Source organism: Athene cunicularia (assembly GCF_003259725.1).
Source record: "Athene cunicularia isolate RWA chromosome Z unlocalized genomic scaffold, athCun1 chrZ_part2, whole genome shotgun sequence".
In the NCBI taxonomy this organism is placed as follows: Eukaryota; Metazoa; Chordata; class Aves; order Strigiformes; family Strigidae; genus Athene; species Athene cunicularia.
In genome coordinates this window covers 17558313-17576150 of record NW_020799143.1, presented here as the reverse complement: position 1 = coordinate 17576150, position 17838 = coordinate 17558313, and the positions used below count along the sequence as shown (strand labels likewise).

The following is a 17838-nucleotide window of genomic DNA, read 5'->3' as shown; positions in this document are numbered from 1 at the left end:
CTGATAGCGAGAACACAGTTTCTACAAGGTGAATTTTAATTTCTCTGGTCTTTCAAGGTCAGAAGAATAGAAACGTGCCATAAAATGCCATAAAAGTCCAGTTAAATGCCTACAGAGTGGTTCAGAAAGCCACATGCAAGGGTGGCTTTCTGAACCTGCCTGCTAGGGTGACTAGAATGACTTTCATCTTCATGAGAGCTTAAAACAATGTTGTTCAGCACTCTTTCAGGGCTAAGGAGTAACTGAGGTTTCCTTCCTGCATCAGAGCCCCATAACAGCAGCCACTTTCTCAACGTCTTTGGCTTTGGAAACAAAATCTTTTCCAGGTTAAGCTCCTTGCACCTCCCAGCCATATCTGGCAAATTACATCAACAATAACTTATTACAAAGTCAGAATTGTCAGAACAATGTACTTAACTCAAGTTCTTTTTAAGGGACTGCCTTAAAGCAGGGGAAGCTTTCCCAGTGGCAAGAATTTTGCAGCAACCATGCTTTCAGTGCCATGTTCTACTAAACTGAGAAACACCATGCTCCCTAAAATACCTCCTCAAACACTTCCACAGGTATTATGGAAATCTTCCCATTTCAAAAAATGAAGCTCTTGACTGGCATCAGTTCTAATCCCTAATAGATATTTGTTTCTGTATTATTAACATTGTATTTTTCCAGTTTGTGTGTCTTTATATGGAGCTCATGTATACCTTTTGGGGTGAGTGGAGTCAGTGTTATTTTCAGTGTTATTTTTGAAGTTACTGCAACTGTTACTGTTTTTTACTGGCTTGTGGTGCCCACCTGAAAACTGATAAACACTGTATTGCTTTTCATATCAAAAGCCATCAGACTCTGTTTCAGTATCGTCTGGTGCCTGTTAGACCATGTAATGCCAATCAAACCAACACCTGGATGTCCACACATCAGGTACAAAGGAAATGGAGTGTGTAAACTACAGGGCTAGGAGAATCACTGAGTAAGTAGGTAAGGACAGCTTACTATCCCAAGATCCAAGAAAGCCCTAGGGGAATTCAGAATGCATGGAGAAATTCCACAATGTCAAAGCCCTCCTGAAATTGTGCTAAAAAGGTGCACTGAAAAGTCTTGGGCTTTCCAAATACCTTTTTCTTCCTCTTCTGGCTAATAGGCAGCAGCCAGAAAGAGAGCAACAGATGTTTCAGGAGATGCAGGTTTAACTTACATCAGAGCTCCCTGGAGAGACCATATATAGAGTTTTGGGCTCTTCTGCTGTTAACCACTGCTTTAGCGGTCTTGAATAGTGTTTCCAATCCAAACAGACTTTTGAGAGCCTATGAAAAAGCATACTTAACTGCCCTGTCAAAAAACCCACACCCAGATGGCAACTGAGCACCACACAGCTGCTTGCTCACCTTCCCCCTCAGGAGTGGGAAAGAGAAAATTGAACAAAAGGCTCAGGAATTGAGATAAGGACAGAAAAGCATGACTTACCCATTATGGTCACAGGCAAAAGACAGACTCATTAGGGGAAGAAAACATCAATTTATTTCAAACACTAACAACAACAACACTTAACAGACAGAGTAGGACAGTTAAGAAGCATTACCACATCGTAAAAACACCTTCTGCCCACGCCTCCTTTTTTCCTGGGCTCAGCTTTTCTCCTGATTTCTCCACCTCCTGCCCACCAGCAGTGCAGGGGGACAGAGGATGGGGGTTGCAGTCAGTTCCAACACTCCTTCCTCCTTAGGAAGAGGACTTGTTGCAGCCTTCCCCTGCTCCAGCATGGGGTCCCTCTCTTGGGCTGTTACATGAGTCCTCACAGGCTGCAAACTCTTCCTGAGTTGCTCCAGTGTGGGTCCCTCTCACATGTCACAGTCCTCCCAGAGCCAAACTACAACAGCATGGACTTCCCTGAGTCCCGGACTTCTTCAGGCACAGCCACCTGCTCTGACATGGGGTCCTCCAGGTAGACATCTGCTCCACCTGGACCTCCACAGGTGGTAGGGGGGCAGCCTGTTGTCTCACCATGGACTGCCTGGGAGTCTGTTCCAGGTGCAGCTCCTCCCCTCATTTCTTCCACTGACCTTGGTGTTTGCATAGGTGTCTCCTTCACAACTTCACAACTCCTCCTCCCAGGTTCCCCTCTTAAATATGTTATCACAGAGGTGCAGCAACTGTCACTAATTGGCCCAGCCTTGGTGAAAAGATAGGTCTGACTTGGAGCTGTTGGAGCTCTGAGAAGCTCTATTCCCCCTGCTATCAAAACCCCACCATGCACAAACCCAGCATACCAGAAAAAAACCACAATTATTTTATTAGTCTATGCAACGCTGGTGGTAAATCACTGTCTATGTTTTACTGGATTATAGAAAGATAATACAGGCTCTACCTAGAAGCTAAGCTACATTCAGTTCTTATGTCCAATGAACCATTTTTCTCAGAGGTACCCTTTTTTTAACTGAAACATTTCAAAGGGGACAGCCTTACTATAAACTCCTTCAAACTGAAATAAAGGAGATTCTCCCAATAAATTTTCATTAGCAGTACATTTTATACAGCAAAGTGTATTTTAAACACTACAAAAGTTCTGACCAAAAAAATCCTTAATGAACAACACCATAACTGGGCTGAGAAGCAGATATGAAGTGGATCCAGATTCCTCAGCCACTCAGGCCCATAGAAAACTGTAACATCAGTAACTTTTCACATGAGCAGACCTTTTAGGCATCACTGCAGCAGCACAGAGCGGGGCCAGTACTGCTGGTGGTGTCTGAGAGCAAGTGCCTTTGTACTACTTGCACTGATCATCTGCTTTGGATTTACTGTTTGTAATTCTTCAGGAAAACCAACAACAACAGAACAAACCAACAAATACCTCAGAAGAAAAAACAAAACAAAACAAAACAAAAAAAACCCACAACACAACTAAACCAACCAAAACTTTGTGGTCCGTGAAAAACCTATTGCATGTCCCAAACTGAGTTAAACCAGTGTTAGCGGATTGCAGTCAAGATCAAGTAGCATAATGTTCACAGTCTACAACTCTGATTACAAGCTGGGGACAGGGGAATTGGAGACTTTTCCCCTTTGAATTACATGATCCTGATTTCTTTAAAGCATGTATTCACTTTGAGCCATCCATGCTGCATGCTACCTGTGCCTGCATGTTGCATGTTATCTGTGCTGTGCTTTTCCAAGGCTTCCTGATACCTTTCGCCACCATCTTCTGTTATCATCTGTTCCCTCCTTCATGCAAAACCAGCTTTGTCCACCACTGTGCATGGTTCCTTATCCCCAACAAAGTTAATTTTGTCATTCCTTTCCAGCTTATTTCCCAGAGGCTGGCAGTCTGCAAGCAGATGCCTTGCTCTTCTACGAATACACACTGGGCATATTTGCCAAGACTTCGTGTAGCACCAGATGCAATAATTGACAAGAATAATTTACAGTACTAAATTCTAGCTAATGACATGCATAATGTCATGTTTTCAGACTAACATATACTGATGTTGTGGGTTAACCCTGGGCAGCAGCTCAGCCCCAGCCAGCCACTCACTCACTCTCCCTCAGAGGTACGGGTCAGATAATCAGAAGAGTAAAAGTGAGAAACCTCCTGGGTTGAGATAAAGACAGTTTAACAGGGAAATCAAAAGCTGTGTGCACAAGGATGGCAAAATAAGGAATTCATTCACTGTTTCCAATTGGCAGGCAGGTGTTCAGATATTTGTCCAGAAAAGCAGGTGTCAACCACACATTACTTTGGAAGACATAACTCTAAATATCCCTCCTTCCTCCTTTCCCCAGATTTTACTGCTAAGCACAATGTCATATGGCATAGGATATCCCTTTGGTCATCTGGTGTCAGCTGTCCCAGCAGTGTCCCCTCCTAACTTCTTGTAAACTTCTTATGCTGGCAGAGCAGCGTGAGAAACAGGAAAGGCCTTAATGCTGTGCAAGCACTGCTCAGCAATAGCTCAAACATCCCTATATTACCAAGTATTCTAGTCATAAATGCAAAACATAGCCCAATACGAGCTACTATGAAGATAATTAACTCTATCCCAGCCAAAAGCAGTACAACTGTCAAGAAACCACTGGCTTAGTGTTTTTAATAGATCAGCACAAGACTAGACAACTGGAAAATTACTTTGAGAGCAACTGGGGAGCAGAAGAATGGAGAAAAGCTGCTGGAATTTGGTGGAAAGCAGAAAGACGGGAACTGCTGGCAGTAGACTGTGCCATTGGAAGAGCTGAGCCACATGACAGCATGTTGACATGTAGGCTGCTATAGTGCTGGTTATCACTTCCTTTACCTTCTATCTCTGATGTTGCTACTTGCCTTTTGTTAGCCATGCTGGCTTTCCACCCTGACACAGTGATGCCTGGATAGCCTTCAATGGCTAAACACATCTGGTTCCTGCACTCATCTCCCCTCTCCTTTTTAACAGTTCAGTCTTGTCAATGGGTAGTTAGCACTGAAGTAAAATGCAGTAACTACTAAATCACCCCCTGAATACAAAACACTGCTTTTCATCCAGGCTATCCTAATATGCAAAGGACAGCTGATAACTGAGCCTCACAGAAGAGTGGCTCTTGGCAAGTCTAGTCTGTGAGTGCAATCCCTGTAATTTTCAGATGTTTAGGCTGGTACAGGAAGAGGAATTTTCTCGGAGCAGAGGTGGATTTAATTCCCTTCCCTATCTCCTTCCTCTCCAAATTATGATGTACTGAATCCTGGGTTTATTCTTAATTAATAAAGTACTGGGAAGAAAAAAGCTTCTGTAACAAAAAGTTCTAGGAAAAATTATTTTGGACATTGTGTTTCAGTGAGTCAGAACTGAAGAGTAATTCTGGCTCAACGTTATTTACAGTGAAGCTAGAGTGCCAAGGTTCCTCCCCACCTTCCCATGCCTCCTGCCAGTCACCTCCCATCAGATATTGTGCCAATCAAATCAAAAGCAACTACAGTGCACCTTTCAAGCAGCAAGCCAAATGGAGACAGGAGAGAGGACAGGGCAATGATGCATGCAACATCAAAACAGCTTCCATAAAACTAAAATACATACCGATGTAGTTACTAGGTATTGCTGAGACAATATAGCCCTTCACCTCAGCGTTGTGTTCCTTTTCCAGCAAAGGTGGTGTTGGATGAAGATTGTGGGGTGCATGGACAAGAAAAGGAATTTTGCACTATGTGAGACCATCCCTTAGCCAGCCCCCAGGGATAGCCACAGGACCCCTGCTCAGTTTAGCAAACACTGAGCATCTTGAATTCTAGATCTTCTTGCATGTCCTTCCCTCTCCTGGGTAAACCCCACTACCCAAAGCCCAAGCGTGCACAGCAGAGACAGTATCAAACAATGTTAATGTTATGAAGATATCTGTAAAACAAAATGACTAATTTCACATTTTATGTATCTGTTCGCTCCAACGCTTTGCTTTCAAGAAGACACTATGGAATGACATGTGAAACGGGCAAAGAAGGTGAAAATTAAGGCCTATTAGTTAGAGATGTTCAGAAAGTTAAGAAGCCTTACTAAGGAAACAAACAGGTAACTGCAGGCTCATTGAAGAAACTCAAGTCAGTTTCCACAATCCAGAGGAAACAGTGTTAGAAGATGGTCCAGAAGCTTCTACAAAGGAAGCATTAGCCAGAGAGCTCAGAAAAGAGGGGGCATTTTGACATGAACCATACACAAGTGCCTCTAGTAGTGTTAACTCCTAAGTGAAATTTGCTATAGGTGCCTGTCCTGGTCTCTAAAGAGCAACCACCATACTTTTTCATAAGCATCCTGCAGCCCAGACCAGTTCTGTGTCTCATCATCTCTCGCTAACTCCAAAGCTTGGAGAATAGATGTTCCTAGTGAGCAACAGCCTTAACAGGCCTCATTTATTTTCTTCCAATAAAAACCTAAGCTTCATGTAAACATGTTAAAAGCACTGTAGTTGTGCAAGGCTTCCTCCTCATTCTAGTTTGTTCCTTCATCTGACTAAGCAATCTCTCTTACTTAACAATAACATACATGCACGAGTGCCATTTACAGTCATAAAATACAGTAAAAGGTGACCTATAAGTGCTTTTCAGCATTTAGTTTCTCAAGAGCTTTTTATTTCTCAAAGTCACAATTTCCAAGCTGCTTCTCTCTGTCTCAGCACATGAGTAGACACAGATGTTTGTCAGAACTGCAGATGGTGGTGGAAGAGGATCTTTGCCATAGTCTTCAGCTGTCTAAACAACAGGGAAAAGTACTTATTTTTGGGAGAAAGCTCTATTTAGACTTCAGCTGACAGGACTATTTGGGGTCTTTCCACTTCTACATTTTTGAAAGATCCTGTCTAGTCAGCAGGAAAAGTTGGATACTACATATATATTTAACCTAAACTCCCACTCATTCCCCTCCCCCTGCTGTAAATTACACTGAAATTAATTCCACGAGTTTTTATAGCAACAGTCTCTGATGAGCTGAACAGCAGTAGCAAAGCGTAAGGAACAGCAAGAAAGCTGGCAGCATGGAAGGACCCTACAATGTGGGTAAGGAACGCTCAATAATGCTGTAGCTACAACTAAGCTACTCAGTATGGAATACACTACCCAGTTGAAAAGACTTCCTTTTAAGGCTGAACATCTCTGTATGTGGATGGGATGCACCTGTCATGGGAATTAGGCTGCTAACAGGAACATGTGTATGAGAGGCACAGAGTCATGTTGTATAGCCCATTTGCAAATAGTAATGGTTGCTTTTAAGTTGGTTTTACAGTTTCTTTTTAAAGGCTCTAGGTAGCAGAACTGTAGGATGGTGAAGCTCTATTGGTCAATAATATGACAGTGGTATGGTTTTGCAGCTTACTACACTGCCTAGAATAAGTTAATATGAATCACAGTGCAATATTAAGATTGTAGCCAGACATGTCAAAATCAGGACCTCTGGTAGTACTTGACAGACCTCCAAGGAAAAAGCAAACACCCTCAAGCCCGTTGTCATGCTTGTGCAGTGTGGAAGGCATGTATCCAGAAGACATAGCTTTTGAGACAGGATTTGAAGCACGAGCCTCATGAAATAAGTCAGACTTACATTTCATACCTCAGCCTGAAACATGAGAAAGGAACTGAACTTTAGGAAGAAATCCCACAAGGTCTAAGATGACAGCATTAAGAATAGTCAGTGTTGTCCAGCCGCAGAAGAATTGAGTCCTAACTCATGTAATTCACTTATTTAGACATTGAAAACAAATTGCACTTTTCATATGGTGATCTTCAGAAACTAAACAAAATGTATGTTCTTCCATTTAATTTAAAAAACCCCACCCAAATCTTAAAAGTTCAGGGTTATGAGAATCCAAGTACTCTGAAGATCAAAGAACACCTTTAAAACACAGATCTTGCAATATGGTAGATAGGCCTGTAGCTTCAATGAAGTCAAGGATACTTTGCTGGCCCACACAATCCCTGGACTAGAGCCCAAGTTTCCACACTCTTTTAGTTCTTCTGTCAAATATTTGTGTATGGATACTAATCCTCATGGAACTTATTCCAGGAACTCATTTCACAGTCAGACAGAGCTCCATTGATAACAGTGGCTTGTGATATAAGAACGTGTACTTCTCTATTCCCTTGAAGGCTTGTCTATTCAAAACAATTATAGTATTTAACGTTTAATATCAGGAACCTTTCAGATCCTAGCTTCTATTTTGCAGCAGGTTATTTTATTTCTAACATTCTAATGTAAAAAGCCTGGTGTCTCAATTCCATTGGCAAAGTTCACTGACTGGATGCTGTTAAGAAAAACTCCCACTCAAAATGAAATGGACACCAAATTTCGTATAAAATTCTATTGAAGGCTACTCTGCTCATGAAATCAAGGATATTGCATTTTTTCAGATGGCGTCCTGGAACTCAATCATTTTTACATACATTCTACATACTAATTAGTTTTCATTTCTTTACTCTTACGCTTCAAAATATTTTTTTTTTAAATTGTTAACTAAATAATTGGACTTTATTTTAGGTATTCAGCATTCTGTTGATAACATCTACTTTCACGTGCTTAACAGATATGGCAAAACCCCACTACTTAATTTTATGGTATCTTTTGAAAAGCCACTGTGTATACAATCACTCCAATGCAGCCGAAGCCTTGTAAAAAGACTGGTGTTAACCTACATGTGAAATCAGTATTTATTTATGTATTTATTCCATCACCAAACCCATACCAGTTTTACTTAAAAAAACCAACAAGAAGTTATATATTGCTCAGATTTGCTTCTGCAAGCTAACTAGCTCATTGTTTCAAAAACACTTGGCTCTTCGTCAGTCTCCTTGCTGATAGAGACTTGCTAGAAAAATAAAGACCTTATCCTTCCACGAATACAAAAGGGAATATCAGCTCAACAATAATAAATTATATTACTCTAACAAATAGTATGTTCTTTATATTAACTTCAGGTGTATTTTCACAAAACAAAAGCAAATATACAGGTACTTGCAAACCCCATTCTATTCCTGCACATCATCATCTTCATTCATTCATAGTTTCCATTTCAATAGCACAAAAGTCTGAGGAACATCCTTAGCTGTGGTAGGGGAACACTATTTTCCAAAAGTGAATTCCAATTTTTTTTTTTTTTTTTTTTTTTTTTTTTTTTTTTTTTTTTTTTTTTTTTTTTTTTTTTTGGGGGGGGGGGAGAGAGAAAAGAAAGACATAGAATTAGTCCAGTATAACCTAGAAAAATTAACTTTACTTCTGATGCTACATTACTAATAGAATAGCAAAATACAAGAAACTTCATTTTTATTTAAAATTACTATTGAAAAAAATCAAACTTCAAATCCGAACATTCCTAACACAAGTCTTATAAATTGAAGTTCTTAATCATCAACTCTTTGCGGGTTCTCATCTTTCACAATTTCTGAAGTCTGGAAAGTCTGATGTAACAAAAACTTCTATCAAAACATTATATATATGTATTACTGCTCATCCATCCTTCCAAGTCGTCGCCGTCGCCTACAGAAAGACTTCAAGTCCCATTTGTTTGACTCCAACATAAAAGGTCCATTGTAGACAAATAACACCGTCATCTTGTCACTGTAAGTGAGATTCTGCAGGAGCTGAGGAAAAACACAAAAGCCAGTCAAAATAGCTAGAAGAGATGTTCCCCATTTTATCTAAAAAACATGAAGGGCATCTACGTAAAGCGTTAGATCTATAAAGGTCAATATGACAGGGTTATAGACTTTCTAACAAATTATGTATATTTGATCCTAGAACACCCCCAGAAAGACTCCACTCATTCTTCAGGCAATTTCCACACTTCACTATTCTTACTACAAGAAGACTTTGTATCTAATCTGTACCTTCTTGCTGCAAATGAGTAATTACTCTTTTCCCCTTTCCACAATGGACAGAGAATATCGGCTTTTTTTCCTCCTTTTGCCATGGCAAGGCAGGAGGTAGAGTTACTTGGGCACAATTATTATGTTTCTCTTCAGCCTCATGCTCCTCTGAGCTAAGCAATGTCCATCAGTGGAAACTCACACCTTTCGAAACTTCTTAAAAGTTAAACTGCTGTCTTCTGGAGTAACTCCAGACACTGTAATACTTTTCTGAACTGTAACAGCCAAAGTTCGATGCTTACCATTGTCCAAACCTTGTCAGGCACAATCCCAGCAGACTGATAGATGTCATGCAATCTCTAGAGTTATCTGCAATGCTCAGGATGACTTTTAGCAATTTACTTGCAACTGATGCTCAACTTGTCATCTACAATAACTTCTCTCTCTCCACTCATTTAGGCATTTATGCCTTAAACCAGATTGCTGATTTTTTTCCACTTAAATACCAAGTCCTATGCTTGTCTGTGCTGAAACGCATCCTGTTTTCAAATAGTTACCTAATCTAAGATTGTTTTGAATACTAATCTCGCTCTACAGCAGAGTTCACTCCCAACATGGTGATTATTTGCATGTTTAATAAACATAATCTGTTTCAGCACAGATTGATATTAAAAATACTGATTTTCAATCTCCTAAGGAACACGTTCATCTACTCATTCTGACAAGTGAATCACAACTATTCAGAATACAATTTCCCTAATCAACTCTACTGCATACTAATCTACACCCCTTCCCCTCTGTAGCTTGCTTAAAAATATAGCTGGGTAAAGTGTCAATATACTGAAAAAATAAATAACAACAGTTTTTCCTGTATCCACAGGATATATACACAGAACTTAGTTTACTATGGCAATTTGTCATACTTTGTAGTATGTGATTACCTACTTGCTTTCTAGTAAGTGATGACATACAGCATAGGAACTGCAGGTAAACCACTGGAATAGTAGAGCCTGGCTTTCTCATCAGCCTGCTCTGTACAGCCTTTTAATTATCCTCCAATGCAGCCCACTCAAACTATCTCATCAACTAAAAACTTTACATGGAGTGCTATCTCAATAATGCTCTCTGTGGTAGGCCATTACAACTTCACCATGTTAACTGTGGTGACCACCTACTTGCAGCTAAGAGAGAGCGGGTGGGAGTGAGGGAGGAGGAGAGGAAAGAAGGAAACACCTTTGGCCACCTCTTCATAATGCCATCTGTTGCTGCTGAACAGCGGTGCCACACATTCCTTGATTTTCCTCTTTCCAAAAAGTTAAATGGACTTTTTTTTTTAAGGCTCAGCAATTTCTTATTTCTGCTTTCTCATTTTTACTCTTTCTGGTTAGCTCTGCACACACAATTTTCCCCCGCTCTATTTTTAATAATCTGACAATGAACACAACTTTTACAACAGACTCTGAGCCCTAGACAGTAACTTTCTATAGTTCCTTACAGGTGGGAAGCATTATAGTTACTAGAGCTATCTCTATCCTTTCAATATCCAAACCACTCAAGGCAGGATAGGGCACAGAAAAGCACATCCAATAAGGAGAGAAATTGCAAAAAGACAAAAGGGGATAGATAACACACAGAACAAGAAGGAAGTATGTGGACAGGAAACTACCAAACTGTGCGGAGCTAAGTACAGTGCAAGACCAGAAGGAACAACAAGCATCATCTTCGTCTTTCTTTCAGGCAGGTAAATGCTGTAGGTGTTTTTTCTCAGGCTCTTCAACTGCTTATTTACAGAAAATAAGAGCACATACCAGCCTGATTTTCTAAAATACAGTGAAGTACGGGATGCTGGAGAACTGTTATGTGAATAAAAAGTGTACAGCCCATTACTGACTGCTTGTCTCCTTGGTGCACAAGTAATCTTTACTGGTTCAGTATGTCCTGGATCAAGCTGAACACAATACTAGCCTCTGCTAAAGGTGCAGGTGAACAGCAACCCTAATTACTAGTCCTTTTGCATCACTCCATCACCTACTAAGTCAATTAGCTTGATTTTTTTTTTTTTTTACCTTAACAGAAGAGCACAGTTAAGCACTGGTCATTCTTGACTGCAAAGTCCTCTACAAGCCATTCTTCATGGAGCATAGCACTGATCTTTTCTGAGCTTGCAAGTCTTAGATTATTACTTGACTTGTTTTCCTACACTGATGTGGGACTTCTCTAGTTCTTATGACATCAGCAGCACTAGCATGTTCCAGTATCATTATCTGACTTGTCTGAAATTTCGTCTCTGCTACAATCCCAATTTTGTGTGAGTTAGAGGCATTACATTTGACAGCCTTGTTACATGGTACCCCTATCCACTGGTGGTTAACCTGTGATATTTCCACAGAGGCCACAATTCCAGACTGTGTTTATGATGAGATAAGCTTTGGTATAAGTTGTCTGAATTCCTGTCAGGGCTGTCCTTAAAATGGACAAATTCTCTCACAGTTACCCTTTAATATTAAGTTCTTAGGTAAAACAGAGATAAGTTACACAGTGTTTATAGGGATATTATCACATAAGACTCAACTCTCCACATTAAACCTTCAATTTCATTTCCTGCCACTCACCTTTGGTGTAATAAAGAAGTACTGAGATGTGCTCTCTTTAGAAACAGTTTTCACAACCATTTCAAAAACTCTTCTCTCATTCACTGGATCCATTCCCTAACAGAAAAAAGAAAGTAAGTCTGTTTTCTTCACTATGTCAAAAGCTTCTGTACAGTAAACGGTTATATACCACACTATTGATCCTCACCTGATTTATTTCATCTACAACCCTGAAAGGACATCTGTTGAGTTCCTGCAGAGCCATCAGGTACAACATAGTGGAAACACTTTTCTCACCTCCACTCTGATGATATGGATTCAATTCATGAAGTTCAGTGCCACTGTGGAATTTGACTCTAATGCGAATCCCATACTTGTCATACTCCTCCTATAAAAGTCAACACATGTTAAACTCTGTTTCTCTGTACTGTAGCTTATTTGATAATGACATGCAAATTGAAGGAAATTTATGTCAAATGTTCTATAAGGGTCTACGAACTACTCAGGTTCAACTTAATATCAATATATTAACTCTGTTTCATATATTTTCCTTGATTTATTCTTGTTGGACAGAGAATTTTCACTATCAGTCCCTCCCTGTGATCGTTTGTTAGTTTCTGAGTCCCTGGTAACAAAGACGTCATACATATTAAGAATGTTGACAAGAAGAAAAACATTCTCGGCTAGAAAAAGCAGCAAGCAATGCCTCTATAAATTCATTCATCAGAAAAAAAATGCACTAGGGTACAGGCATAGGTGTGGGGATAACAAATGTGGTTCAAAAGAAGGCCCACGCAAGGAAATACATTCATGATTTCTAAAAAAAAGAAAAGAAAAGGAAAAAAGTAGCCTTTGAAGTAATCGCTGATATTTCTGAAGTTCAGGTAAACACAGGAATGGGAATGCAATCCCCAGTGCAGAAAGCCCATAATGATTGCTTACTGTCTGGTCTACATAAGATGCAACCTTTATATGCACCTATCAAGTCAATGAGAGCTACAGGGAAGATTCAGAAGTTTCAGGAATATGAGTTCCAAGAGGTCTATCCTTATTCACTATGGAAGCATAAATCCTGCACTTGGAGGTGACTGACTCATGTTCTTTTGATAACACAGTTGTAATGCTTAGGGTAGGAGAAAGGAGTGGAGGTGATTCTGGAGGTGACTCACAGAATACTTCTAGATTGAGAAAAGACAGCTGTGGAAAAGAGACCATGAGGAACCTGTCCCATAGAAGCTGGCACATGCTGGTTTGGTTCACACTGCCATGTGCAACAGTCCTCAAAAGGCTTATGAACCTGGGTGACCTGGCAGAGCAGAGTCCCATTGTAGGGCTGGCTTTTATAAAGCACAACAAGGTCTAAGGCTTATTTACTTCATGGTGGCTTTTAAACTCTTAAAACTGCCTTAAGGAACATGAACTCTGTAGGAACAATTTTCATCACCTTTGCTACCTTTAGGTCTTGCTTTGGAATGAGTAATGTACATATCAGATAGCATCTAACATTGGAGAGGTTCTATCAAATCCTCTCATATCAGCTAATCTGTTAATAAGAAGAACAAGCCATCTTTTGGTGCTTCTGGTGTTTTACTACCCCTGCAGGCAGTCAAACATGCTCAGGACTGGAAAGTTAAGGTTTTGTATTGGTATTTACCACAAACTCCAGTTCTTCTGATATATCGGTATTACAGAAACATGGAACTGTAAATCCTTGAGGCTGAGGCAAATGCATACACACTTCAGGACAGAACGAAGGTGATCTTACATAGTTATAATCTCATGTTTGCTAAGTGCCAACTTTTTCCAATTTTGAAGACAGGTCACCTTTCTCACCCTTGATGTCTTCCCTGTTGGCAAGAGGCTGGCACTTCAAAGACAAACTGAAGACCTGCCTTGAAAAGGAGAGCTTATGACCATAACAGACACACTGGAACAAAGAAATGCTTAATGCAACTAAAACTACTTGCAAGCTGATTTTGCTTAGCATTTAATTCTCCCCCACTACGGAAGAAATTTCTTCTTTGGCATTTAATGCAGCTTATCAGAAGAACAATCAGCTTCTTGGATTTGCAGGTTGTAGTCTGATAGCCATGCCTGATAATCAGGAGCCTAGGAAGGAAAATTGTGGGGCATGCTTTCAAAACAAATGAATGCTGCTGTGCTGACCTTTCTGGAGGTAGTATTTTGCTAAGGGGAGCTAATAAGACATTCTCCTGACCAGTGAAGATAACAGCACTATAGCATAGATGAAGTTTTTCCATTTTAGTAGGATTTGGTGCTTAACTGTCATGATCAAACTCAACAAACCCACAGTCTGGCTTGCTTATGACAAGGAACACTTAGCATAGTCAAGGGACAAAATATCCTTAAGTTCACAATTTAGTTTGTGTTTCTTCTCTAACAGATACTTGCAGAGCTTTTGCTATACTGTTTGGAAAGTGATGAGGCTGTAGGACATCAAGAACACCATGATTTCATGTAAGGAGAAACAAAGAACAAGACCTAAGGCCTCCAGGCCCACCATACTTTCAGATGTATTCATTGGCACAGACTGAAACTAGGTTGGGAAGAGTGTACAAGACACAGGCTAGCAAAGCCTCCAGTAAAAAGATTTTCCCTCCAGCACAGCCACCATGGCTTCAGAAAGCTAGGCCTTCGTTGCCAGACTACTGGGAATGCCAGTTCATATAAAAGTGACGGATATTCCAGGACCTGTTAAGATTGATGCTCAAAACTCCCTGTGGGGAATCGAGGAAGGTGAGGTTTATCACTGCTAGCACTCTGAATTCTAGTTACCAAGTGTCCTGATTTCAGCCCCCCCCACTTCCCCTGGGCTGGGAGGAAGCCCAGCTAGAGGGCCAGGCTGATCAATCATTGGAGCATTCTGTATTGTGTGACGCCATGCTCAGTATATAGCTGGATGCGGGCTCTCTCTCACACCATCTTCAGTTTCCAGGGTGGCATGGTGGGATTTTCTGGTGCGGCCGGATCGCTGCAGTGTACCTGTCACCATGCTTGGTGAGCTACTGCCGCATTTTACCTGTTTTGGACTTACTGTTACTTCTGGTTTTGCTACTATTGAAATTTTTTTTTAAATTCAACCTACAAATTTCTTCTTTTGTCCCCCCCTATTTCACTGGGGAGGGGGGAGGTGAACAGCCGGCCACATGTCGATTGGTTGCCAGACGAGTTCAAACCACAACACCAAGTGCTACCAAGGAAAGTCAGAACGTTTACTGATGTTTCTGCTAGAACGTCAAGGAAGAACCTAGTCAAGTGTTTCACCCCCAGAAGGTACTATCACCAAGGACATTGTCAGCTTGCCCTTCAGGAACCTTGAGATCTAACAGAGGCTTGAACTTCAGTGTCACAGGAATATTTTTAACAAAGATCATTCTGTCTCAAGCATCTCTTTACAGGTCAGGGCAAGAGTCTCCTTCAGAGAAGAAGGATAAGGAATCCAAGCTCTAGAACAGATAATCCACCTCTCTGTATTATAGGCATTGACCCCGCGAGGAAAAGGTTTTAAGTCATTGGCACAGTACCACCAGCCCTCCTAAACTACCTGTTACATCTCTGGAGAGAGAAAAAAAAAAAAAAAAAAAAAAAAAAAAAAAAAAAAAAAAAGCAAGACCTTCCAAAGAAGGTATTTCTTTGCTTTTGAACAGCTTTACTGTTTTTCTGTGTACTCTCTCACAACTTACTTTAAGATAAAACATAGTATTTGTGTAATACAGATCTGACTCTGCAGGTAATTATCAAAAGAACTGAAGAACTATGTTTTAATGCCCTACTGTTTCATAATACTAGTTTCTATGTAAACATTTTTATGCAGTAAAGAACCTTGTCAGTCACTGTTCTGCCCCAGTAATAACTACCAAATAACTACCACTTCAAATATTTTAAGAAAAGCAGCTTGAGTAGCTTAGAACAGCCAAAAAGTGTTTGTCAGCTTTCACTATCGTGGAGTCTATGTATTACATATGAAAGTCTTAAAATCATCATTACAGGTATCAATCTAAAACAAAATAACCGATTTGTCTTAGCCCACTGCACTGAATATTCCTCCACAAGGTACTATTGATGCTTTAAACTCTTTATCAGAGCTAACCCCTGCCCATAAATGTTACTGAGGGTGTAATAGGCTGGGCCAAATGACTGCTACTTTGAAAACAGACAATATGCAAGCAGAATTGAGTAGAAACTACATGTAGAACCAAATCAATGCAACACTTAATAATAGTAGATTTAGCCACTAGATAGCACAAATTAACAAAATGTAGAATTAAATCACTAACCTAATCAATCTGAGTTAAAGCTAAAGTAAACACAATACTTCTAACCAAGCCCTGTGAGTTGCAAGAAGCTTCCAAGTAAGTGAGCTGAAGTCCTATGCATCCGGATATTTTCCTTTAATCAGACTTATATGTCAGTTCTAGCACAAAAAAGTGTGTTCATCAGTAAATGTTTACTGTTTTTTAAAAAATAACATCTTTCTGACAATCCAAATGACCATTTGTTATATTTGTCTATCATTATGCAAGCAAAAGATGATGCATGAAAAATGTTACTCTTCCATACAAAAAACATATCATACCTCATTTTCCACATGAAGATCAACTTCACCAACACACTGCATAGAACGAAAGAAGTTACCGAACTTCACATTAATTTTCCCAATCAGCTTTTTCAAGGGGTTTAGCCACCTTTCTTTGACCTAGAAGTAGACATAGACATTTTCATGCAAAATCATTTTTAAAAACTGAATTTGCTTCTACAGATAGCATTTAAATTAAAAAATATAATTAGAGAAGCTAAATCTCAGTTTATACTAAAGGTAACTTGGTAGTTACCCTTTATTTCTGTACATGCATTCTATTCTAATAAAGACATACTGATACAGAAGTGGTAATTTCAGCTATTACCTGTGAAATCTTTTGCTTATAGTCGTTCAATTCCTTTTTTTTTTCCTCTAGATATTCCTTCAACTGCTGTATCTCCTGAGTCTGCTTATTGTATTCTTCAACCTGTCAGAATAAAAAAAAGCAATCAACAAAATGTTTGCCAATTCTAACTCTGTCTGTAAAAATATCACACTGCACTGATTCTTTTCAAACACAATTATACAGATTATTGCACTGCACACTAAACAAGATACATTTCCTGCTTCAAAGCAAAGTAACTGTAAATTGTTGCTTATTTCAGGTTACTGCAACTTTTTTTTTTTTTCTAAAAAGGCACAGAACACACTGTTCTTTTGAAAGAACCTATTTAAAATTCTAATAGATGCAGAATCTGGCATTTACAGCACATTGTTCCTGCTGTCTAGCTTATTATACTAAGAGATCTAGCACAGAGTGGGAAGCAAGTACAATACGGGTGTAGGGAGAGGAAGAGAGGGAGGAAGGAAAGCAGTGAACATACTGAAACATTCAGGCCAGTGAAACAGGAGGCCCTGGTTCTCTCTTCATTCAGAAAAGCATCAATTTCCTCCAATGTGGTCGGAAGAGACTGAAAAGCCTACAAGAGAAAGGATGCAAACGTTACATAGCAATACTAATGAAACTCTCAAGTTTGCTAGAAAGAAATCGAGTAAGCCATAAAATACTCCATTACCTTTAATCAGGATGTCACATATTCAAAATTCCACATAGCAAAATTCCCTCAAACTATTCTGGACAGAGAAAGGCTAGAAATGCTACTGCATAACAAGGATACACAATGAACTGTTCCTTAGTTGTCTGCCTTGTGTCGGTACACACGCTCATAGACTTGGTATAAGCCAGAGGCTATGCTAGTTAAGCTGTGCAAATACTTCAGTTCTTTTGTGTTGCTTCATTAGAACAAGATAGAAAAATATGGCCTCTAATTATTTCTGTGAACACAAGACTATGGATTTTGATTGAAGTTTCAGATCAGATTTTCTCTCCCTGTGCATAGAAC

General features: G+C 39.8%; 1 protein-coding gene across 1 annotated transcript in view; it reads right to left on the bottom strand.

Annotated features, from left to right (window-relative positions):
* Window positions 1–8745: 8745 nt before the first annotated feature.
* SMC5 (structural maintenance of chromosomes 5) overlaps window positions 8746–17838 on the bottom strand; it is a 49432-nt gene continuing 40339 nt past the window's right edge. Inside the window, exons 19-24 of the mRNA XM_026866159.1 lie at window positions 17320–17415; window positions 16821–16922; window positions 16493–16612; window positions 12104–12283; window positions 11917–12012; window positions 8746–9079 (exon numbers count right to left, since the gene is read on the bottom strand). Of these exons, the coding sequence (XP_026721960.1) occupies window positions 8939–9079; window positions 11917–12012; window positions 12104–12283; window positions 16493–16612; window positions 16821–16922; window positions 17320–17415 (735 nt within the window). The 3' untranslated portion in view covers window positions 8746–8938. The remainder of the gene's footprint in view (window positions 9080–11916; window positions 12013–12103; window positions 12284–16492; window positions 16613–16820; window positions 16923–17319; window positions 17416–17838) is intronic.